The 26,113-nt window shown below is 40.0% G+C and overlaps 1 protein-coding gene across 1 annotated transcript; it reads left to right on the top strand.

Moving 5' to 3' along the window:
• Positions 1 to 577: 577 nt before the first annotated feature.
• Positions 578 to 25,547, top strand: LGMN (legumain). Its single transcript, XM_066321794.1, is given in 16 exon segments — positions 578 to 704; positions 6,523 to 6,700; positions 14,338 to 14,435; positions 15,261 to 15,342; positions 15,857 to 15,942; positions 18,529 to 18,604; positions 19,079 to 19,141; positions 20,030 to 20,096; positions 20,569 to 20,687; positions 21,371 to 21,460; positions 22,158 to 22,281; positions 22,284 to 22,354; positions 22,973 to 22,987; positions 22,989 to 23,144; positions 23,922 to 23,989; positions 24,790 to 25,547. Coding segments are annotated over 15 exon segments (1,293 nt in total). The 5' UTR covers positions 578 to 704; positions 6,523 to 6,562; the 3' UTR covers positions 24,830 to 25,547.
• Positions 25,548 to 26,113: the final 566 nt, after the last annotated feature.

The following is a 26,113-nucleotide window of genomic DNA, read 5'->3' as shown; positions in this document are numbered from 1 at the left end:
TTACTAGGCGAAGAAACGTGCCTCTATTTTTCACAAAGGATTTTTGCTTTTCCTTCTCTCGTTAAAAACGGAGAAGACCTGGCAGGGGCATCAGCGCACACCCACAGCCCCGCCGGCAGCAGGAACGGGCAGCGCACAGCCCGCGGCGGGCAGCAAGGATCATGTGCGGCCCTCCGTCTTCTTCCGTCACTTCATGGATCCCTCTGGCACATCCCGTTCTGGGCCTCCGGTCTCCATCCTATCCCGAAAACACCCGGCAGTTCCCACGGGAAGGCGCAGCCGCCGCTGTTGGTGTCCCGTGAACAACCTCGGCAAACGCCACGGCCCGCGATGCTCCCGGCGGCTCCCGGCGCGCCCACAGCGCGGTCCCGGGCCACGCGAGAGGAGCTTCCCGGGACTCCTGGGACACGCGGGACCACGCGACTAACCCCGCAAGCACGGAACTACAAGTCCCAAAAAGCTTTGCGCGAATAGCCCGCGACCGCCCCAGCCATTTGGGCGCCGGGCTCGCTGGGACTCGTAGTGCGGCCGGGCGGATGTCCGGCCCCGCCCCCGCCCGGCCGCGATTGGCCGGGCCCGGGCCCGCCCCCGGTCGCCCGGCTCCGCACGGCGCTCGCCGCAATCACAGCGGCCGCGGCGGCGGCTCCTCGGCACGGCGCGGTGAGGGCGGCCGGGCTGCGCTGTCCGGGGGCTCCGGCTGAGGGGTAGGACGCGGGGTACGGGTAAACGAAGGGAGCTGTGAGCAGGGGACGGCCCTCTCCGCTGCCCGGCCGCAGAGGCGGGGGAGCGGCCCCGCCGCCTCCAGGGGAGCGGCCGAGGGTGCCGGTTTCGTTCCCGGGCTCCAAGCGCTGCCGAGACCCCGTCTGGCCTCGGGGTTAGCCCGGGAACTGTGTTTGATCCTTCCGTGCTGGAAGAGAGACAGGAGTCAGAGCGGCTCCTTCCGAGGGGCATTGCCCAGGGCGGGCAGAGGAGAGGATCGGGGGGAGTGGGGGAGGATGTAGTGACAACAGCTTAGATTTAATCACCCGTCATGGATTTTTAAGGGAGAACAGGATGGAGTAACTACGGGATTTTTGCAGAGAGCTGGTAATGCCTGAAAGGTGCTGCGCTGTGGCTGGTTATTTATAGGCGGCAGACAGCCTTGCCGTAACGTGAGGTCGTGCTGGGAGGTAGCAGCACCACTAGTGCCCAGTTAGGATGGAACAGCACTGCGTTGGGTGTCTGTACCTGGAGGTTAACATAAATGTTGTAGCCAAGATCTGAAATGCTAAGATAAACCATAGTAAAAGCCACGTGAAGTGCAGGAATCTTGTGTAATCTCACAGTGGAATTTCTGTGTAATAACTTCTCCAGAATTTCGTTCTCTCCGTGCTCCCAACTTTTCCATGTTTGCTGAGCAGACATTCTTACCCTTACCTAACTTACTCTTTTACCCTTATACCCCCCGTGCTAATTCAAACAATGTAGCAAAGTTACTCATGCGGTTTTGCAGTATCTATTTTTTCTTACTCTCAGAAGGTGATGGCAGAGGCTTTGTACATCTGCAGACAGATAAGAAAGTAAATAGCAGGAACAGTTTTATCGAAGCCTTAAGGTTTGCAGGATTTGAGTCTGGATTTTTTTGAAATGGGTAGAGAAAAAAATCCCCTAAACCAGGAGTATTATCTTATCACCATTCTAGCAATGATTTTGAGGTTTTTTTTACCCTCAGGTAAATTGTATCATCTCTGCTGCTGAGAAAAGTAAATCTGCAAACAAGAGAGTGAACTTTATTTATAATTACTTTTAAATGCATTTAAAACCTCAAGAATCATTCTGAGTTAACTACAAATTCATGGGTTTTTACAGTAAAAATGGGTTATACTTCTTCAGGAGTTAAATAGAAATTTTATTGCAAGTTCTAATCATACTAAGCCAGTTCATAGAATGGTTACTAGCACACTTTGTAAGGAAATGTTTTGCAACAGGGACCGTAATCTCCTCCAAAATGCGTCTTGTCAGAATTTACAGTGATAAAGATTTTTTTCTTTCTACGACACAAGCGCAGAAAGAAAATCAGATTATTTATGCAGGGGCCTAATCACAGGTTTAGGTGCTTCTGTTTGTGTAGCAGCCAGCACAGCACGTAGCTGGGAACATTGCTGACAGAACTGTGGACACCAGTTTCCTGTGAGGAAGACTGTCACGTATTTTGTGGAAATCAGCATCTAAGTATTACAGTGGCAGGCAATAGGGAAGCACTCTGGAGAAAGAAACTGTGGCTTGATTCAGCAGTCTGAAGGACTAGTAGTTATAAGAAGTGAGCTGTTAAGAAAGACTTCATAGAAAAGCTTTAATGGTCATCTGATCAGCTTAAGGCTATTATTTTTCAGCAAGGTTACTGTTAGGGTACTTCTCATGCAAGTAGAATAGAGATATGGTTTCTGTTTATATAGCTCTTGGAGAATGTGCTGAAGGTATTTGGAGTGCCAGCTACTGAAGTGTCAATATTGCTTTAAAAGCTAGCGGAAAATACTTTGATCAACTTAAAGCCCTTTCTTTAGAGTGCTATCCTGTTCTAAGATTATTGATTTTAAAGCACTGTTTCCCAAAGGAAAGTTATGAACTCAGGGAACAGGCAGTTGGCCAGAAAAATTGTTCTAGCAGCAGCTGGCCATTTCCAGATGTGGTCTTTCTTAAGCATCCCTCTCTTATCAAGTCAGAGATGTATGCTAGCTGTCTAGTGGGAAGTGGTCAAAGTACCTCTTTCAGGACAGACTGGTTTTAAGAGTGAATTGCCACCCAGTTCTGGATATGCTTCTTCCACAGATTGTGCAAGCAGACTGTGCAGCAGCCTTACCTGCATGTGTATGTGGTGGTCTGATGCTGAACCCACTGTGTCTGAGATGGGCCTTTATCCTGGCATGGTCCTAAGGCAGAGTTAATTAACTTTTCTGTCAGAAAGACTAGGCGGAGCTGATCAAATCTTACGATATTTTGTGCATCGACCAAAGGTCTAAGATAATCTTGTAGTGAATTTTTGGTTTTTCCACATAGTCTTCATCTGCATGTGATTTAGGATTGATTGCATGTGACGGATCTTCAGAGAAAGGCTTTTTCTGTACCTGTGGTAAGCTGATCAGCTGACCCTCTCTCTCTTAATATGACTTGAAGACAAAGCATGTGATGGGCAACTTTCTCTTCTCAACTGTAGGTCAAGAATTCATGCAACACAACCCTGAACACAGCCTTTTAAATTGCCCACTTGCACTCAGAGGCCTTTATTAAAACAAGTAGAAATATGTGTGTGCCTGAGTGTGTTTGATTTTTTCTACTTTGTTGGGTTTGGTTTGGGTTTTTTTTAAAGCAGTAGTTAGAAACAAACAATGAAGACCTATCTCCACTGCACCTGTGTTTAAACCTATTTCAAGTGCTGCTTAGAGAACTTCGGGGAGCTGAGCATTTATTAGTTACGGTTTATTAGTTCATTGTGGTATGTCTGGGTTTTTTTTTTTAATTTCCACCCTTCATTCTGGTATTAATTTGATTTAATTATAGTATAGGAAAACACAGATAAGAGAGATTATATGTCATTAATTTGTGCCAAAGAAGAGGTTCTTTTCTAGTCTAAATAATCCATGACAAAATATGCATGATTTGCTAGTAAATGCAGTGTTTCTTGGTGGTTTTTTTTTGTTTGTTTTGTTTTGTTTTTTTATTCCTGGGTGTTCTGCGTCGGTCACAACTTTTGTCTCAGCAGATCAGAGAAAGATGAGGACATAGATACCCTTGTACTACCAGAAGTCTCTTGAATCCCTCATGGAGAGACTGCCTGAGAGGCTGGTAGCTTAAGTCTCTGTTCCTGATCTGGCCCAGGGATTTTCTGTCGTGGGGCTTTTTGCAGGCAGAGTGCAGTGCTGGTGTGTGGTACATCTGTGGTATGTGTGTGTGGCACAGCGTGGGCTGCTCACAGGTCCTGGCTGGGGTACTGAGAACTGTAGATCCTTGTTAGTATAGTCAGGGGTGTGAACTCAGCAGGAAAGACAATCCCATCACACTGTTTCCAGTTCCCTGGTGTATCAGTAACTGATAATGGCAGTGAGTGTTTCCATGTGATGGATGTCAGTATGCCAGGACCTCCCTTGAAATTAGCCGTCATGTTACATGGCCCAGTGAACAGCTGGCACCAATACAGTTTCTACTGATATGCCCTGGATTCTAATGAATGGCATCTCAAAGAGCTAAGCATCATGTGAAAGGATCTCCAGCAATTATTTGAACCATTAACTTTTTTTAATGTGAATATAGTTCATGTTATACTTGGAGAAATGTTATGAGGCAGACACTGAGCTCTGAGGGATCTGTTTGCAGGAAATTCAGCTCAATATTTCAGTGTGTCAGACTCAGTTAAGATTTATAAGCAGATTGTCTAAACAATAGGCAGTTTTCTTTTCTTGCCTAATATTTCAGGAGTTAGGTATACATGAAATTGATTATTGGAAATGAATAGGCTCATTGGCCTGTGTCATATTGTGGCACTTTACAAAAGTTCTGAACAGGTTGCTCTGAATTTTAGCCCCAGGCTGTAGGCAACAGAATAGGCAGGTTTTGTGGATGTTGTACACACAGAGCATCTTCAGCACAGTATGTTATTTTATCATCTGAAGAAGTGACAAGGTAGATCAGGCAGAGTTGCCATACAAAGCCACATTCTCTGGCAACAATGACAAAGCTTTACAATTCCAGCTCAACATGGGAGAGTATAATCATCTAATGAAAAAAATCTGCTTATTCCTCCATATCTGCCTGAGTGCTGAAGAAGCTAATAATTCAATAAACCCTAAATTGTTAAGTTACTCTGTATTATCCTTGCTCCAAGAGTTACAGGCAGTGACAGGAGTGGCTTCTTCCTGAAAGATAAGTTTTTGGAAGAAGCAATTTCATAACAGTTAATGTTTGGTTCTGTCTTGACTGTCATGACTTCCTTTACTTTGTACTAGCTCTACTAAAAAGGATAAAACCCCCCAACTTTTAAATATGTGTGTATATAAATATATATCATAATATATGCATATATATATTTCATACTACTGCCTGCAAGACTAAATCTTAGTGACCAGTGAACCCGTGCTATGTGTTAGGTTAGCACAGCTGCTTTGAAGAGGAATTGGCTGTTTCTCTGTTCCAGCCTTATTTGAGTGGCTGCAGATGGGTGGTTTTGACTGGGGTGCTGAGACTGACTTAGATACCTTACTTGGTTTAGTGATAGTCTTGACATTTTGCCTTGCGACCATGTTAAATGCCTTGGGCGTTTCCAGCTTTTAATCCAGAGAAAGCTGTGTTTAAGTGGTCTCCTCTGCCTCTTACTACAACACCTCTTCCATACTCAGCAGCAATTATTAACTTCCAGGGTCTCATTTCTGTGAGTAGGTGGGTGTAAAATTCCATCTCTCAGTGCATGAGGAAATGTATAATCTTCATGCATGTGCCAGGAGCATGCAATTCTTCAAGGGAGTTTACTTTAAGAGTTTCACATTGGATGCAGCAGACCTGAGACTGTGACCAATAAGTGGAACCTGCCTGCCCCCCTAACCTCAATTCAAAAAGCAGACCTTAAACCTGTGATTAGATATGGCCAGAGAGTTTGTAGAGTAAATGCTTTATCAGACAATCAAGGTGCTCAGGACATTCACTACCAAGGACCCTACTTCTAGTTCTCTCATGAAAGTAGAAACCATTTCTACGTGGGCTCAAACCTCCCCTTTGTTCTGCTTTTCTAAATTTGACATTCACAGGCTCAGATGCAATTTTCTCACTGTGCACCTTGTGCAAACACTTAACCATTGAGCAAAAGAGGCAAAAATGCTGCTCTTTCATGTGGTACTGGTTAACATTTGCTCTCCCCTAGCGTAACAGTTTGCACAAATAGTGTGAGGCTCTCACAGCCTGCACTTCCCCCCAGCCCCAGCAGTTAGGGCTGTATCTTGTGCAGAGCAGTGGCATGGCCTCTTTGGTATTGTGGGCACAGAGAGCGTTTGTGACACTCTGACCTTCTCACTCCCCAGCACTTCTCTATGGTTTTAGTGTCCCACATCACCTGGGATTTGACTCAGTAATAATGGCCTAATTGCCAGCGAGTGGAAACCAGGGAATCACATAAGCAGAGACCAAGAGAATAGTTTTAATCTGAAAGAGTTTTATCTGTGAAGTAATTGATAGTGAGGCTTGCTTTGTATTTGACACTTATTCATTACCAGCTATTATAGAGCAAAACAACCAGAGGGAGCTGAACAACTTGGTTGTCCTATTCAGAATTACTTTCAGTCAGATTTGAAAGCTGACAAAAACTATTCTAACTAGTAGCAGCTTGGTGCTAAGGGAAGATATAACCAGAAATTGAACTGTGGGTTAAATGGTCTGTAAAACAAATATGAAAACTGCACAAGCAAGAAAAGCTTCTAGTTGTGATACTTCTGATGTTTGTTTTGCGTTTGTTTATTGACTGATGTCTTCTCATTTCCTTCTTTCAAAATTCTTCATTAGGAAAATTTTCTCCCATTTGTGGAGCCAATAAAGAAGAGAGATGATACTGAAAGCAGTTGTGCTGCTGGGCTGTGCTCTGGGCATCAGCACATTCCCCATGGAAGAACCTGAAGATGGAGGCAAGCACTGGGTGGTGATTGTTGCAGGTTCGAATGGCTGGTACAACTACCGCCACCAGGTAAGGACCACTGGTTCCACTTGTTGATGCTGTCCATGCTCCAGAAAATGCCAGCTCCCAGACTTGCTGGAAGGTGATAGCTGCCTATTATCCAGACTAGTTTTTGAGCAAGTACTTCTGGACTCCCAGGTGTGTGTGAAGTTTTCAGAGCAAACAGCAGAGCAGCAAGATTCATTCAGAACCTGCTCTTAGTTCTTCTTGTTACTGCCCCAAGAATTTCCTTCCACTGCTCTCTTTTACTATGTGATTTTTTTTTTTTTTTTTTTTTTTTTTTGCATACAACTTTTCCCAGCCTCTAACCTATTGAAAAAGCCATCATTACAGGAGAAATATTCTTCCTTTAATCACACTTCTGCATCCTGGGAGACCTGTGGTTTTAGGGTACTCTGTTACTAAGTTGGCTAGAGGATCTAACCCCTTGCAGTTGTACAAATGATATCTAGAGGTAAACCTAATTTTGAGATACCTGCATGTTTCTTTTATTTTTTTTTTCCTCTCTTTATTATGCTATGAAAAGCTTCCTTTCTTTCTAGTTAAAAAAAATCTCTGAAGGCTGCAAATGCACTATATGTTTTGAGGAGTGGAGGACACGTGGAAGGGGGTTCTTTTTGACCTGAACCAGTTTGCAGACTGTGTTCAACAGCGTGACCTCAGAATTATGTTGGCACAACAAAAATATGGTGCACCAGGGTGTAGGGAACAAAGTGAGTGGCAAAAACAGGAGCAAAGGAACCAGAACTCCTGAGTCTAACACTGCTGGGAAAGCCAGTGTGTTGTGAAATTGTGGGCTGAGTGTGGGTGTCACTATGGACAGGAATAAATCCAAGTGACTTAACTCTGATTAATTTCAAGATTTATAGTCAGCACTCAGGAAACTTCTGCAGCATTTTCCCATTGGGGAATTGCTGAACAATCCCTTAAATAGATTAATCTATGCAAATGCTATCTTTGCTCTAAATTTGCAACTTGGCTTCCCTGGAGAACAGGATCAGTTTGATTCTGATTTATGTGTACGTTTATATATTTCTAAATGTTAGAGAATAGGTTATTATAGTATTGTTGGTGAAATACTAGTGTACAAAACCAACATTTTAAAAACTGAGTTGGATGAAATGTACTGGCTGATCTGCTGAATGCTGGAACTTTTAAAGTATTTATTATTTTTAATGTAACTGCCTGTAAAATATAGAGAGGCTTCATCCTCTTGGTCAGCTGAGGAACAAATAAGCCTTCTGTGTGTTGGGCACCCTGGGTTTTGTGTATGTTTCTGCTCCTTCTCAGCTTACAATCAGTTTGGATCTTCCAGCACAATGATGAGCTTAAAAATAAATGAATCAGACTGACAATCTTGTTGCATCTGAAGAACAACCTGTTACTGGCAAGTGCTAACTCAACACTTTGACAAACAGGTTTTAGAGATTTTGGCAGCTCCTTGCACTGTGAATATCAGCTGATAACCATAGTTGGAATATTACAGCCTTAATATAAACTATTCTTATTTCAAAATTAATCTTAAATAAGAGTTTTAAATTTGAAAGTGGGAAACAATAATGAAAATACTACTGCTGTACTTGATTACTGCCTGTCTTGGGGTGTCTAAATTTAATTACTGAGTTGTGCTCTTTTTGTTGCTATTGCTGTATAACCAGTCTAGCTGGCTCCCTTTCATTCCAGGAATTAATACCACAGCATTCATTCTTAAAATAAAACTACAAATTTGAAGCTGTGGCTCATGAGAATTCCTTTTCTCAGTTGCCTGGGCACAGTTTTTTATCTCTCTGTCAAGTGAGCCTTCAATGACAAGTGTATCTGCCAGGTAAAATAGGGTTATGAAGAACACAAGATTCACACCTACAAATTTGTGTCCAACAGTGAGTGAGCCTTTCAGAACATGCCAGTTTCACAGAAGCCAATTAACCTTTGAGCGTCTTCTGCTTTGCAGATAGTTATTAAGTAATTCCTTTTCAATCCTAGAACAATGAGAACAGGATTTCTTTAAATACCTTAATTTTGAAGATAATGGCAACTAACAATGTGAAGTATCTGCCATGTTGGACTGTTCTGAATTTAAATACTAGAAATCTCTGTGTTTTAAACTACTACTTGCTTCAGGTGTTAACATTTGGAAATAAGAAAATTAGAACACCAATAATAATCTCATTAAAGTTATATAAGCAGCGTTGTAAAAGAGTCTGTATGAAGGATCCTTCAGAATGAGGCTGAGATCTACAGTATCTTGCTCAGGACAGACAAGTAAAATCTTAATTTGTTATGAAAAAACTGAATTCCCATAAGATGCATCACATCAGCAGCTTGTGCTGTTCTGCCTAGTGGCCTTTTGTGGCCAGTCTTCAGGGCCTGGTGGGAGTGAGCACATGTGGTAGAGTGCAATGTGGTGAGACAGACCCAGCAGTTAGTCACTGGAAATCCTCTGTGTATGGCATGAAGTGTCATCCACACAAAGGTGCCTTGCGTATAAAAAATTGGAGAAATTTGTTCCCAGCAAAACAAGCAAAATGATAGACTTTTAGGAGAGTTATTCAGAGGAGGAAAGATCCCACAGAAATCTGAGGAGTTGTAACAGATTTTTGAAAACATTATGCAGACTGATCACCAGGTCTTTGTGTGTTAGTGTTCCCTAGCTTCCAGAGGTGGAATCAAAACATTTTAAGGAATTAAATTATTTGCCAAAGTCACATACAGTGGAACCAGGAATAGGACTTGGTCTTTCACTTCTGTGCTTCAGAACACACAGTGAACACACATGGTATTGTTCAGTAGAATCATACCTGTACTACAAGAAATCAAAGCAGCACTCCAGGATTGCACATTAGTGTGATCTTTTGCTTTCTATGGGAGAAACTGCAGAGGAAAATACATTGTACTCTAATTCACTTCACTCCTGCCATCACCCTTCTTCCCCAGAACTTCTCTGATGTAGCCTGTGTACAGGTGGATTTGTAGATGTGTTCCAGTAAGTAGTTATTCAATGTGGCTTTTTTTTACTACTGGACTTGTTGCTATTCCCTACATGCAACTAAGCACTCATAATGTCCCTTTGTAATTTGAGAACTCAGCAGCCACATCTCTGGGTTTCAGTTGCACAGTTCAGCCATCCAGGGTACACTTAATACATGATGTTGCATGTTTGTATTACATTTTTATTTTTTGAGCTCCAGTTGTTTTGCATGCTGCCTGCTTCAACACGGTCAAAATGTACTGTATTGTCTGCCACAGTAATTGTCTGGTGGTGATTGTGTTCATCCAACTAAGCAACCACAAAAGCAGAAGAAAGAGATTACATTTGCAAAAATGTCTCATTTCATGTATGAAATGCTGTACAGACTCCAGGAATAATAAATTTATAAAGACTTTGCAGACCCAGGAAACACTTGTGTTTGCACCTGTAACCTCAAGGAATCTGAAACTCTGCCTAAGACTGGTTATTTAGCTGTCAGTGGTCAGGATCCACTATCAGTACAAATCAAGGATAGAGAATATAAGAAAAAACCTAATTTACATTTAATGTGAGCAAGATTCACACCTTGCAAGCAGTTGCTTCCACTGTCATGGCTGAACTGGGATGTCTTCCTAATCAGGATGATCTAAACTTGTCTTACACATTTATCTCATCAAGTTTCTAAAATAAATCTAAAATATTTTTTTTAATGTAGAGCCCAGTGTGATAGGCTTACTGTCATTGAAGGGCTAACTTACATATTGCTATATCCTTGTGGCTTCTTAGTTCTTTGGTGTTTTTATCCTTATTTTAGGGGTTTTGATTAGAGTTGCTTGGGCTGTGGAAGGGCTATCAGTGTGCTCCTCTCTGCTCCTCAGGAGTTACTCTGAATTCTCTGTAGCAGCTTTTCTATTATCAGACTTGCTGCTCTTCAAGAGTATTCCCCCTGTTCCTAGGGAATGTGGCTCAGCTCTCTAGTGCACAAAAGGCTGGATAAAATACCTCTGGAAAGCTTAGTGGCATATGCAGTGGCTTAGTGTCAAATGCAGTACTAAATGCTTCTGACAGATTTAGAGAATGACTCAACAAACTAGTTCTCTTTAGAAGAAATAGTCTGGCTCTTCTGTGAGATGGACATACCAGCTAAGTCAAATCTAAAGCTGACTTCACATCAGATCAGGAATAGAGACCGACCTGTGCTTCCTGGATGCTCAAAACCACATAGTCTCTGGAAAAGCCTGATGTGAAACAAGAGTCTTATTAAAATTGGAGTGCATCCTCAAGAGAAATTCCAGACTGAAAAAGTCTGGCAAAATTAAAATTAAAAAAATACGAATTTGTATACATGGGTCTGTTTTCAGTTGTTGTTTTTAGTCTTATACTTATTGAGCTTTGTGGGTCAGAGACTATATTTATTCAGGGTTCTAGACACTACCAGCCAGAGCAGTATCTTTTTCCAGGACAGCTGTAAATTCTCCTGTCTTGTAGGTAACAGACACTAAGGATGCCTTGGCTGCATGGCTTCATTAACATTTCCTCACTGTGCTTACAAAATTTAAACTGAACTCTCAGGAAACCTTTCCTCAATTCTTGATAGAGTTATAGCTTTGGGCAGATTCAGTGATGTATGTTTAAGCAAAGGAGTAAGATGTGGCTGGCGTTTCAGACGTTTCTTCTACTTTATATATTAGAGTTCGTTCTTGTTTAGGCTGTGACATTTCAGCACAGCTGTAGTGGGAATCATGCTCCTTTCAGCCATGAACCTGGCAGTCAACCAATTTCACACAAGTACCAGCTTTTCCCTTTAGGAACTGTTTATGCAAGCTTCTGTCAGAAACAACTTGATTTTTCCAAAAATCCCCCCCAAGCAATTTGCTTAAAAGGTGTCATTCAAATGTAAACAGCTGTGTGGCAGAGGAAAATAGGCGCGGTGCCAGGAAGACAGGGTAATTCACTCTCTGATCTCCATGCTTTCAAAATCTAGCAGTTAATTATTTAAGCAGATCTTCCATTGAAATTTGCTGATGTGGCAGAAGGTTTAGACTAACCAGGGGGTGAAAGGTCTAAACCATGTCCTTAACCATGTACATTTTGCAGCTGCCCATAAGGTCAGTTGTGCAGCAGGAGGTGTACAGCTGCACCTTTACCTGTGCTGTGTGGGGCAGCTGATGCCCTACCCCAAATTAGTTGCATTAATAGTCACACAAACATGATGTAGGGACAATTTATGCAGTAAATGCTTATAGCATACATTTCACATATTAACCCAGCAAGAATAGTACAATAAGATATCTGGAACAAGTGAACAGCTGTCCTTTTAGAGTGTTTTACAGGTATAGATATGCCAGAAATATTTCTGAGAGAAACAGGCTGAAATAGCAGTATTTAGAGGCAATTGCACATTAACAGGAAATACCCTAGTTTCACATACACCTCCCTGCTCTAGCTGCAAACTTTTTACTCTGATTTTATAGAGATTTTTTATTTTTTTTATGTGCACATAAGGACCAGTCATGAACAATATCAAAGGTGACTAATTAGGTCAGCTAATTCTATGCAATAAACCCTAACTGTTTACTCACAACTGTCCTGCTTTAGTCAATGGAGTTTTAGCAGGAAAACATGTTTTTACTGCTCTAGCCTTCGCTGGTGGTACCATTATGCTACCAGCAGGTACAGTTCCCTTAGCAAAAGCCTTAAAAGGCTGGGACAACCCCCAAACAGGCATAAGTTAAGATTGAAGGGAATGGTCTACATTGATCTGTCTTCCTTTACAGTAAGGATTTTACTGATGACTACTATTTGCTAAGACAGGACGTACTGAGCAAACAGCAGATGAATCAGAAAGAAGGAGAGGAAACCAAAAAAGCTGATAATATGCATTTACCAAGTTTTAACTAATTTTGGGTACTTGGCATCAGCTAAAAACACCTCTAAAGTCCCTACTGGCCACCCACATGTCTGTGGGAGCACAGACTCTGGGTGATTGACTATGGTGATGCTGTATCACTGCATGTCTAAGCATTTCTGTGTGTTGCCAGCCTGTAAAGGTTCCTGTCAGCATCACAGAGGTGTGGGATATTTTGAGAAGAGATCTATGATCTAGTCATCAGTCAGTGTAGAGAAGCCCTGATCAGTGTTTTCTTCTACTTCTGCTTGCGTTGCTTGTGAAAATCAAATATGTTCTTGGTCAAACTTGTGCTCTTCGGTTTCATATGATATACAATACCTTCCTAACTCTGTTTAACCTCAATGTTTTGACTTGTTGAGGCAGCAGCTGATATAATGACATATAAGGAAATGGAAAACTAACTGGAGATTGTCTGGGATAGGTGGAAGAGAACATAAGCTGCTGACCTGTGAAGCAGGAAATGGAACTGCTTTAGTTAGAACAGTGTCACATTCAGTCACATGAAGAGATTTTATTGTTGGAGAGTTCATTAGCATTGAATGTGCCTCACCCTTCACAGAATCTTGTACAACTATCTTCTCTTTTCAGTTTCATCTGCACTTAGAAGACCAAGGATTATAAGTTACAGTATTTTACAGTGTCCTTTTGGTTAAACTAATCAAAATCACTATTACTCTTAAGTAATCTGAGCAGACATTGGTCCACTTAAACCACGTCAATTTGGTTTCCAAATCAGCAGATTAGATTAGTTCTACACAAGTAAGATTTAAAGCTTGCTTCTTGCCTGCATTTGGAGTGTGCATTTGTTAGAGGAGGTCTCTTCCCTTAAACCTGCACAGCTTTTTCTAGCATGTGGTGGGTTGTAGTTCTCAAATTTAGGAATGATTGTTAATGTCTCATTAGGGCATTAAGTTCAGGGACTGTAAGTTTTAAAGAAAAGGGTCATTTGGGCTGGGTTTACTAAGAAGTCATCATTCTGATAGAGTTCTGCATTTACTGTAATATCACTTTAACGGGTATTGTTATTTCTGCATCACGGGAAGACGGTTGTGCAAAGAAAATGTGCTTATTCATATCCTGTACAAATCAGGAAAAGAGCCTGAATAGAAAATCTGCAATTCTGTTTTCCTCTGAAATCTGTTATGCCCTGAAGTTGTTGCTCTGCAGAGTAGGAAATACATAATTAAAAAGAAAATATTCCTTAACCCAAATTCTCATCTCATAGTAAAGCAAGATTTAATAAAATCTTTGCACAGATGAGATTGGTAAACAATACTTGCTTAAGTGAAGGACAGTTTTCAATGCTTAGTTGTGCAGCCTTGGTGCAGAACTAAGTAAAACTGGTGGAAATCAAACTCCTTTTGTCTGTTTGGCACACTTTGGATTTATCTGTCTCTGCAAATGGTTTTTATTTTGATTTTCTCATACAATGCAGAATATTGCTGAGAACTTAATGTAAAGTTTGTTATCTCTACCAAGTCTGAAGTCACTTCTGGTTTCCATCTAAATAAGAAATCAAAACAGGTAATGAGGGAGCAATATTAATCATAGTCTCTACTGTTAATGCAACTGCTCCTAATTAGAGAAAGGCAATGAGCTCTGGTTTAACCTGTGCATTTCAGCTCTCTAGCAACCCTCAGTCTCTTATACTGAAATGCAGTTTGTTTTGGACAATAGCCTGCTCTTAGTTCTGAAAAGCTCTTTTGCTTCTCGTATCAAAGGTAAAATTTCTGTTAAAACTAGTAATGAAAATGTTCTTAATTTCAGGCAGATGTGTGCCATGCATACCAGATTGTACACCGAAATGGAATTCCAGACGAGCAGATCATTGTCATGATGTATGATGACATTGCTGATAATGAGGAGTAAGTGACGAATGTACACTGGTCACAAACTATATGGTTTCTACCAGCATACCACATTCACCAGGGTGTTTTGAGTTTGTAGTAGTTTTGAAAGAAAAGCCCTTAAAACCACCTGTGATGTACATAGAGACATCAGCCATCAGCACCATAATTCTGTTTTGAAATGTGCTCATGAGCTTTCTAAGCCTTAGTGCACAGCTCAGCATCAGCTGTGGCACTGAGAACTGCAGAGCTTTGTTATGAGAGTAAGGGATCTTAACTCCCAGGCATAACAGTGTGCTGCAGATAAATAACCTAAACTCCTGAACACAGGGGAGGTCTGTGTATGACTTCCAGGGCTTTTTGGGGAGGATATTATCAGATTAATTCCTAGCATGTACTTTCAATGAAGATGGGTACAGGTCCCATCATGGGTGACTGTCTAGAGCATATCATTGCTTTCTGTATGAAATAGTTGATTTATACAGTCTCTAATTCTGAAACAACTTCCCCCAAAATCAGCAGACATTACAGGCACTGCAGCACTGGGAGCAAAGTGTTAAGGGGAATAAAGGCAAGACTGCCAGGAGAGAGAGACCATCCACCTCCATCTTCAGATTAACTGGCATGATCTGAGATACAATACTTGAATGTACTCTGAGGGTAAGGACACCTGAGACAAACATGCATAACTGAGTGAGGTGCAAAGCCCTTCATATGCTGAAATCCCTTAATGACATACGGTGCAAATTCCTGTAGTCTCAGGTTAGCTGGCCCCTAGGTGCCCTATGGTCATTGCGTAACATGTGGCTAATTATTTCTATTTACATTCCATTTACCTTTAAGAAATCCAACCAAAGGCATTGTCATCAATAGACCTAATGGCTCAGATGTGTATGCTGGAGTGCCCAAGGACTATACAAAGGAGGTAGGAACAAAACTCCTTTCCCTGGGGAAGGTTCAGCATTATCCAATGTCTGAATAAATTCTTTCACCCTGTAACTTACACTCCAAAATGCACATAGTATAAAGCATCATGTTTATTCACCTGCATGGTTTGGCATGGTTTTTGGTGTTCGTAAGATGAATATTGACAATAGAGTCTTTGAAGTAAAGCATTGGCCATAAAAGGGAACCTTTACAATGTTTCCAAGCTGACATATGAAACAAAAGGAAGAAAAGTCTTGGATTGTGAAAGTTGTAACTCAATCTAAAAAGCAACTATGTAAAACTAATTGTTTCATTAAATCAATACAGTAATCCAGTCGCTCGGTGAATTCATGATTCAGCAGCCAAGGGAGTCATTAGATAAAGTTGCACTGAAAAGGATGGCCAGCTAAATTTGTCACCTGTGTATGGACTCTAAGAAGCTATCTTTCTAAATGAAGATTTTGCTGTTGTTTTTGTGGTCAGATCTAACTTTAATCTTCTCAAATCCTTAGGATGTTACTCCTAAGAATTTTCTTGCGGTTCTCAGAGGAGATGAGGAAGCAGTGAAGGGGGTGGGATCAGGAAAAGTATTAAAAAGGTAAGAGAAGTTTAATTTAGAAAATAATTGCATGTGCAGTTGTAAATGGACACTGGTTTCAACCAAAGAATAGAGTAAAATAGCAACTGAAGAATCCAGCAAAATTATTGATGGCGATTCCAGGTCCTTCACATTACAAATACAGTGGTTCTAGTTTCCTAATCTATGCATTACAGGAAAGCAACTGCTGGTATTTGACTGATTAGGGTATAAAAGTTCTAGAGGATACTATTAACTGTATTAAGGTATTTGTTATTTAGACTATTGTCTTTTGCAAGAGTGGCAAATCTAAGAGAGTGTGGCCAAACTTTGAAGACCTCTGGAAAGGATTTTCCAAGGCTTGTTTCAATATACACAAACAGTTTTATTGATCAGCTGAAGATTTAGGTCAAACTCAGGCCAGACTTAGCAGTGAGTGGCAGAGTGACAAAGAGACCTTAACCAGCTTATCATGTGGAAGAATTGCATGTCTAATCCCAGCCTTGGTCTTTGTAGCACATGTACAGTTAGTGAGGCTGAATATAAACCATAATTCCATTCCTAATGAAATGGAATTACGGTTTATAATTAATACAAAAAAAACCTTTGTGACTGAAAAATAATATGAGCAATTAAACTTGTGAGTGATGTATTATGCTTAAATTATTTGTAAACTAAATTACACAAATTATTTTAAGTTTGGCAATATTCTAATATATGAAGAATAATAAATTATAGATTGGCAAAGTGGAATGTAAGATTTATAGTTCATGGTAGGTTATAAAGACCTATATAATTTAGATCATTCAAGAATGTAGTTAATATATTTCAAGGCCTAATAAGAAGTCTTCTTGGAAGGATACCTGATGTCAATTATTCTTCTTGCTTCTACAGAGTTTGAGATGTGAAAGTATGATACCTTCTTACTAAGTTGTACTGTATTTCTGACTATTGGTAAAGAGCTATATAATATATTTTTCTATGTACAGGAATTACTGTAAAGCCTTTAAGAACTTAAATTTGACCACTTGAAAGGACTAACCTTGTTAAAGAAAAGCTGTAAAGTCTGTCTTCAACTGACAGTTGATTTTAGAGGCATAGCAATGAAACAGAACAGAAGAATCCCACTCTGGCACTGAGGAGAAAAATAAAGAAGAAAGAGCAGGACAATAGTTAAATAAGTTATTGCTCTGAATTGTTTAAACTTCATCCTTTAAAGCTGAGGTTGAAAATGATATATGCAACACATATAAGCAAAATGTTAATAAATTACTGCACATTCCCAGATTGTGCTCTTCTGGTATCTGGAATGAGTCATGAGGTGACTATGAAGCAATTTTTGTTTTAAAAAAATGTACGTCTGAACACACCTCACCTGAGAAAACTTGATGTTCCCATTCAAATAAGGGAGTAGCCATGCAGAGGGCCAAAGTCTCTGATGTACTCAGGAAGACAACTTGAACTCACAAATAAAAATCTTAATTGTTTACATTCCACCTTGGTAAAATTTTTTGCGCTTAAGATCAAGAGCAGAAACCCAAAAAGTGACACCTAACCTTTCTTTATTAGGCTGTGTTTGAATTTTTTAAGTGGCCTGACTTTTGCTATTGGGTGGGACAAGAGCTTAATTACCCACTCCCTGGGAGGCTTCCAGATGGACTTTCAGGTGGTCCCCCTAATCAGTCGGTTACTGACCAAACAGAAGGCTGGACAATGTTCCATTGAGCAGCTGCAGTTGTACTTGTTTGCTCTGAGGAAAGAGCAAAAGGAAGTAAAGACTTCTGGACTCTGGTACAGAGGAAAAGAGGAGGGCCTGGACACTCCTGATCTTTTTACACATTTTATATTTGTCCCTGAATACTGTTTAAAAGGAAAATTCCTTTGTAGATCTGGCTGTTAGGCAAGACCTTTCTGTCACCCAAACATGATCTGTTTGATTTAGAGTGGAATCAGCAAACTGTACTACACAGAGATGAGGGTGTCAAAGTCTGTGAGCATTCAGTGCTCAGCTAATTGCAGAGCCAGTCTGGCCTCATGGATGTGTGTGCACCTGCTTGTCAGGGAGCTATAGGCTGACACTGCTTGGTGATCTGTGTGGTTGATGATGGCCATAGTAGTCCTTACACATACCTAAGGGTCTTAGCATAGAGGACTTTATGATTCATCCCTGTGTTATTGGTGCCTTGGTATAGCTTACTTATGAAAGCATTCCTTTTTTACCAAACTTCTACAGATGCCCGCAGTATAACAAATTCTTCACAGAGCCATTAAAACCCAATTCTATTTCCACTATACCCTACATAACAGCCTGTGTCTCACAATCAGTTTACAGTTTGGAACATGAAGTGTGATTGCCATATTCTCCACATTTGAGGGACTAGCCTATATCCCTGTTCACATTCCTTTTGCAGGCACTCATCTCCTCTAATAAGGATCCAAGCTAATGTGCTTGGGAGAAAAAAAGTATTACCAAGAGGAGGAGGTGCTTCAGCTCTATTATTTTCAAATATTGACATGTCTTGGCACTGAGAAGCAGATGATTGTTGTTGTAATGAAGATTAGCTTGGAGTAGTTAAAAATACTTTGTTTGCAATTTTTTCATTACAGTGGTCCCAAAGATAATGTGTTTGTTTATTTCACTGACCATGGAGCTCCAGGACTTCTGGCTTTTCCCGATGATGATGTAAGCATTTTGGGAATAACATAAAGCCCATCATTTTAGTGACATACTAAAATAATAACTAATAAATGTAAAAAAAGATAATATTTAGTGCACTGCTTTATTGAGGGGAAAGGCAAAAAAAGAGCATTATTCTTTTCATCACTGTATTTTGGAAATTTTCCATTTAGATTCTGTAACATTTCGTTGAGACTTAAGTTATATCATTCCATAGTTCACTGGACTTTGCTCGTCCAAGCAGACTGTTTCACACAGGTGTGACTTGGCTTTCTGGTGCACCATACATATCCTCTGGGAGTATTATTCATCTTTTCCAGAGTGGTAAATGCTAGAATGTTATACTTCAGAAGGGCTAAGGACTGGATAAATTTATTGGGAAAGTAGTGTACATATTCACAACAGTTAGTATTTATTCTTAACTGAATTTTGTGTCTGTTGAACATAAGTGGTTTTAATACAAGCCTTCTTATTTTACAGCTTCATGTGAAGGACTTGAATAAGACTATTTGGTACATGTATCATCACAAGAAATACCGGAAGGTAAACAAGCATTCCAAGCATAACAAGAAGTTCTGAAATTAAAAGAGCAGCTGGCATGGATGAGAGATAGTTTTTTATTTTGAGAGTTGACTCAAAGTAGGAAGAATCTGTTACACGCAGTTTAATTTGCATTAGGATTTTGCAGTTAAAAGGATTGATCTGGTCAAAATTTTCCATAAATAGTTTACCTGGTTTTGCAGTCAATGTTGATATGGAGTGTAACTGCTGTTTGTAGTGTAAATGCTGCATATTCTGACTAGAAAAACAACATCTGTAACTGCTGCTCCCTCATAATTTGTACCTGACTGTTTCTTCCTGTGCTTTGTTCACTTCAGACTTCACTGTTATTACAGGAAGTTTGTATATAACTCATGTTTTTCTTACAGTTACTTACATAGTTTAAGAGACTACCTCTTGTCAGAAAGTTCTGTGAATTTATTTAATCACATGTGCTGTTAAGCTGAAAAAATAATATTTAGAACATTTTATTAGTGTTTTTTATTGAGCAGTTCTTTGTGGCAATATCTGCTATGGCTGGCTGTGTTTAGGAACACACAGCTGGCATCAGTTCCAGAGATACTGCATTCAATACTAACACATTGCTGAGCCTGTAGAGTGACTGTGTATTTGATCTGTGCTTTGTACAATAGCCAGTAGATCCCTGTGGATTCTGTAGAGATTAATAACACCTTTTCATTCTGATTCTTTCTATAGAGTTTGATTCCTGAAAATGAAAAATTGTCTTTTGTTTTGTAGCATTATATGCATAGTTTTTGTTTCAGGAATAGCAGTATAGGCCAACTAGCTATAGCTAAGAAGCACCAAACTACTTTTCTCCATTTCCTCATGGAATTTCTTATGGTCTCTGATTCATTTTTTATTTTATAGATGGTGTTCTACATTGAAGCATGTGAGTCTGGATCTATGATGAATCATTTGGCTGATAATATCAATGGTGAGCAATCAATTAACTTACTGCCCTTAAGTATCACAACTTGTCACTGACCTAAACAAGTATTGACTGTGACAAGAGTAGATTCAAGGTATGTTTATGTAGCATTTTAGCAGGGGAGCACAAGAACCTAATACCTTCTGTGTACAGGAAGTTCATTTTAATAGTCTACAAAAGACTGAAGAGACTTGCAGTTTCTTGGAAATGAGAAGTTGAAAAAGTATTTCTTTTCAGGAACCAGGTGGTTGCCCTGTTTATGCAGACATTTCTCAGCCTCAGAACTGCTAATAGGTGTGAAATTCCTGCTCTCAGTTTCTTTGAGTAGCAAAGCAGCTGCGAGATGCCACTGCCAGGCAGTTTTGCTGCACATTTAGACAAATATATCATGTGCAGCTAGTCATTAAGTCATGGAGGGAGGAGGGGAGAATAAAATAAAAACAAGATTCAAAAAAAACCCTTACTATTTGTATTACAGTTTATGCAACAACAGCTGCCAATCCCAGAGAGTCCTCTTATGCATGTTACTATGATGATGAAAGGCAGACTTATCTTGGGGACTGGTACAGTGTGAATTGGATGGAAGATTCAGATATGGTAAGCTACTTAAACAAATTTTCTTCATTTCATGTGTGAAAAAGATCACTAGGATTTTTAAACATAGCTCTTTTACAAGATTTATGAAAATATTTGGCTTTATGTGAGACCAAAATCAACAAATTAAGTTGGTAAAAGTATTTATCTACTATCCAGAACCATATATAATCTTTATTTGTTTGGGCCACTGAATTTACTTCCAATACCAACTTTCAGAAATATTGTTGTCTTTTGTTATTTTTAGGATAGAAAATATCTAACTTCTAGTTCCAAATTCACATATTTTTTGTTTCTAATCTAAGACCACATCTCCAAATGTGTTAAACAAATTTGGCAATTCAGTAAGTTGTATGTCTTCTTCAGGGGTGCTTAAATACAGAACTGTGGCTAACCCACTTGTTAGTATAATAGAGAATAGTGTTAATGAAACAAATCTGGGATTTGTATGCTAGTCAACTCCCTTCTTGCCCATTGCTGGGAGATGAGAATACTAAATGCAATATGAAAATATGCTGTCAAATCTTCTTTTCAGTTTTTGTTTCTACATCTTTCAAAGGTTGTATAGCTCTTACCCTATACTTCCTTCTACCCACTGGCAGCTAAGACCCTTTTCAGCTTCGCTTGCATTTTTTAGAATAGCTGAGTTTAACTATCTTTAACCTCATGGAACTTTCTTCATGCAGGAGGATCTGAGAAAAGAAACACTGCACAAGCAGTTTCAGCTGGTGAAGAAACGCACCAACACCAGCCATGTGATGCAGTATGGAAACAGAGTATGTATTTGAGAGGGCTTCCTGCTCAAACAGATCTTCAGGCCTTTTGTACCCTGTACTTTCATGCCTTAAACCAAACAAGCACAAACAAAAACCAGCTGTAAACTGGCAAGGTTGATTTAGTAATTTTTAGTCATGAGCTATGTCTCTTAGAAGACCTCTTAGCATTTAAAAGGTGATGATCCTGATGCTAAGGAAATCAGCCTTGCATATGCTTTAATCCAAGAAATCAGGATACAAGTTGTCCTCCAAGCTCTGACAGTGATTTGACACTTCAGTAAAGTATAAGAAAGGTATTTACCACTTCCAGGCATATTATGAATATTAGTGAAATGTTAAAAAATACAATCATCCCTCAAATGGGTAGAGCTAAGAGGTGATACAGTATTTACAATAGTCCCATTATGCAACAGATTATATACTTGTTAAAAAAAGGTGCATTTACATTACCTGGGGGAAAACTCACTTTTTCCTCCCAGTGAGTTTTGGAAATAAAAGTTGCCTGATTTTTGGCAGCCTTTGCCTCATTGTATTAAAAAACCCAACATATGCATCCACACAGACACACACACTTACAGCCCTGTGATCTCCTTTATTTTCTCTAATAAAACAAGTTTAGGGAGTTAGGTTTGCATGGCAAAGACAGAACTATTGAGAGTGATTAACAGTTTCCATCTGCTTACTTTTTATCCTTCAGAGCATCTCCACCATGAAGGTGATGCAGTTTCAGGGCATGGGGAAGAAAGCTATGCCCATTTCTCTGCCACCTGTGGAACACTATGACCTGACACCTAGTCCTGATGTGCCCTTTGCAATCATGAAACGAAGCTGATGGCTACCAATGACATTACTGAGGCTAAGAAGATTGCTGCAGAGATGAAAGTGTACCTGGAGGTAAGAAAAAAAAAATAATTGCTCATCAGGTCAGATTAATTTCTGTCCTAAGCAATGGCAGAAGGAAAATCCCTGGAAGTCAATAAAATTGCTCTTCAGACTGGTAACCTCTAGCTAATGGTTTATTCTTCCTTTAAAATAAAGTGATCTGTTCCACAAGGCACATTCAGTAGTGATTATCTAGCCAAAGGTAAGCAAATGCAAAAGTCAGTATCACAGCTTTTATTAACGGGAAATTCCTCATATGCATCCATTGGGATTCTTGTGGGGAAGACTTAATCTTAGGTGTTAGAGAAACTCATGTCTCAGTAGAACTGAAACATCCCAAATCAAATAGCTCCTGCAGAATGGAAGTCAGTATGGGTGTTGGTGATGCTTTCTTTTCCCTGCTAACAGTAGAAGGACAGTAAGTGATTTGGGTTCCAGGAATCTTGACTTTCTGGCAGTTTTCATTTGAGTGTTAAGAGGCAAGTCAAGAGACTATGCTAAAAATAAATGGCAAAATTTGGTTCCCTAAAGAGCCTAAAAGTTAAGGAGGTTTAAAGAAAGAGAAATTTCGTTCAAAGTCTTTAATTAGATTTAGAAAAGCATGTTTTAAGTTCTTTTTTTTATGTACAGGTGAAAGAATTCATACCAAGAGTCCATGCAGAAGATAGTCACCGTAGTAACAGGATCAACAGAACAGACCAAGCAGATTCTGTCAGACAGACTAACCATCAGCAATTATGACTGTTATCAGTCAGCAGTGAACCACTTCAAAGCTCATTGCTTCAACTGGCACTTACCTGTGGTAAGTCACTCATTGGTATAACCTGATAAACAGGCCAGAAAAACTAGCAGAGTCGTAGGCACATCTGCAAAAACCAGCTTTTATTAAAAAGCTACCTTGGGGCAGTCATACAGATTAGATTTGGAGGAAGATTAAGTAATGCTTTTGGAAGCAGGAAACCATTTACTACCTTGAGGTAAGCAAGAAGGTTACTAAAAACAACTCCCCAAAAAATCTGTAATTTTTACTAGTTAGTGCTGTTGAATTCATAATCTTGGTGCCTTGAGATTTCTGTGTTATGATATAATATTATTTATAATTCCTTGCAGTAGCCTCACTGCTGTTTTCATCATCTTGCTGAATTCTTGAGGACCACTTTTAGTTTAGGGGCTTTATTACTGTTTGCTCTTCCTGGGATCACAGCTGAGGATCAAGTCCTGTTGTTAGACTGTTTAGATAATAATAAGAAAGTTGTGATGTCAGGCAAGATAGCCTCTTGAGTGGATTTTCGGTTTTGTTCTGTGGGATTCTAAAAATGTAGTGGATTAGATGGTCCTGCATACGAGGCCAGTGTACAGCACAGCTGAATTTGCCTAAGTACAAAGAAGTTGAATTGCTGGATTGCATGAAGTTCAAAGAGCAAAGTGTGCAGAACAAATATCCATTTAGCCCAGTACTAGATTATCAGTTGAACACCTTGGATATTATAGCATCTCTAAATTATTTCCACCATTTAGTCTGGATAAACGATACCTGCTTGTCATCACTGAAATGATTAACAATGTTGGTTTATTTCAGTATGAGTATGCACTGAGACAGCTGTATGCCTTGGTCAACCTTTGTGAAGGAGGATACCCCATTGACAGGTAATGAGGTTCCCAAATACGCCCTGTAGTTTTAACTCAAGCTAAAAGAACAAAAGCTAATAGGTAGATAAAACTTAATCCTAAAAGCTTCTCACTTGTTCTGCTCTTGTTATAATTTTGTCAGTAAATCACTCTAAAGTTAGAAATGTTTATTTTGACAAACATCATTATTAGTTCCCTCGCACTCGTAATGATCCATGTCCTCATAACCCTTTAATTTCCATACTGAGCCTCAGGGGAAATGACAGCCAGTCAGAGGATCACACTGCACCACACAACATCAAACAAAACAGCATGACTGGTGCAAGGGCGTTGCCCTGTAACTCCTGTATGAGCTTAGACTGAAGCTACGTTGGGAACTGCTGTGTCTTCTGTGCTACCCCCTCAGCTGCTGGCTCAAAACACCACAGCACTGCTGGGTTCTGGTGATGAAAGGGAATATGGTGCTATGTCTTTCACGTGTGGGGTAGAAAAGCAGGAATGTAATGGTCCAGGCTGACGCCTGTGGTGGTGCAGTAGAGCCAAGGGCAGCACAGTGATGGAATTCTGTCTTAGGAGTTTGTGGTAGAGGTTGGGATCCCAGCTTGTGAGTCATGCAAGAGAAGTAAAAGGGAGAGAAGAAAGCAAAAGGGCAGGGAACATGAGCATGGACTGGTAGTTCAGACAGTGTGCACATGCAACTCAGAAAGTGAAGAACTGCTGCCTCCACTCCTGCTGGCAGCCCACTGCAGTCAGTTTGGGAAATAGTTTGAGAGCAGAGTACCTGAAAAGTTATTCATCATTACTGTTCTCTATTGCAGAATATACCTGGCCATGAATCAAGTGTGCCTTGGGTATTGATGGAAACAACACTCCTGAATGTAACCCTTACTACAAGTGATAACTTTTCATAGCTGTCATAATCCAGACTTTATGTGCATGCAGCCTGGAGAGAGTCAGCCACTGTACTGGAACTGTGCTGGGAGCTGAGGCACCAGACCATGAGCAGTGCAGCACTTGTCAATGCTCTCTCCTGCATCCCTGCCTGCTGACAGCCTGCTGCTTTGAGAGAGACGTTTTGGCAGACCACCTGCAGCTTTCAAGATGGATAATTCTTTTCAAAGCACAATGCTCTTACAAATCTCTGGATGAACACTACAAGCCATCTATGTGATTGCTAAGTCCATCCTAAATCTAAACATTGAGTCATTAATTCTGGTTTTTTTTTTAATACCCTTGCTAACTCTTAACTTTAAAAAAAAGTTAATGAATTCCATTACAGTGACTAATTTGCAAATTGGTTGAAGAGTGAAGAAACCGAAGTTTGTTCTTTAACTCCTTAACAGTTTAAAGAAATGAGTTGCATTTGGGAGCTATTTGTGTGGACAGCACAGTTAAATGTTGAACAGTAAATATCTTTGTGAGAAGAAATCTCTGTTTCCCAAAGAAAAACAGAAATACTCATGCTGTAAATTAGCACCAGTATGCTCTAATTAATTGTATATACTCACAAACCTATGGGAAGTCACAGAGTACCAGAATGTCCTGTGAATAAAAATAAAGTTGACAGTTTTATCCATCCACAGTGCAATGCAGTGTTCGACATGTTGTGTCTTGAAAATGAAGGAGAGCTAATTAGTTCTGTGATATGGATTATGAAGTTAATCTGTCTCTGTAAGATTTTCATAAGGCAGGTCATCTCAAAAAAAAAAAAAAAGGCAAAAAAAAAAAAGCAGCGCAAGCAAACCAACAAAACCCAAATCAACCCCCAAAACTCCAGCCTAAATGCAACAACAAAGTATGTAAAGCCCCAGATCACACTTGAAGGTGACACTCCTTAGAGGTGACTCAGTAAAGGACAAGCATGGCAAAATTAGAGGCTGTGAAGTGATCCACAAAAGTTTCAGGTTGTCCTCACCTTTTTACATGTGGAGACAGGATATGGAAATATTTCAGAGTTATTTTCTAACAGTATGCTAACATAGGTGAAATTACCTCATCTCCACACAAAAAGAATGAAGTTTGACAAAAACTGATCCAGTATCACCAGGATGGAGAGAGTTCTGTGTCATTCCACATGGAGGAAAGGAGTTGTAGAGATTTAACTGCTACTTTTATATAAAGAAGAGCTAGGTAAAGCCAGGA

Source organism: Sylvia atricapilla, chromosome 6, assembly GCF_009819655.1.
Source record: "Sylvia atricapilla isolate bSylAtr1 chromosome 6, bSylAtr1.pri, whole genome shotgun sequence".
Lineage (NCBI taxonomy): Eukaryota > Metazoa > Chordata > Aves > Passeriformes > Sylviidae > Sylvia > Sylvia atricapilla.
This window is presented reverse-complemented; position numbering and strand designations above follow the sequence as displayed.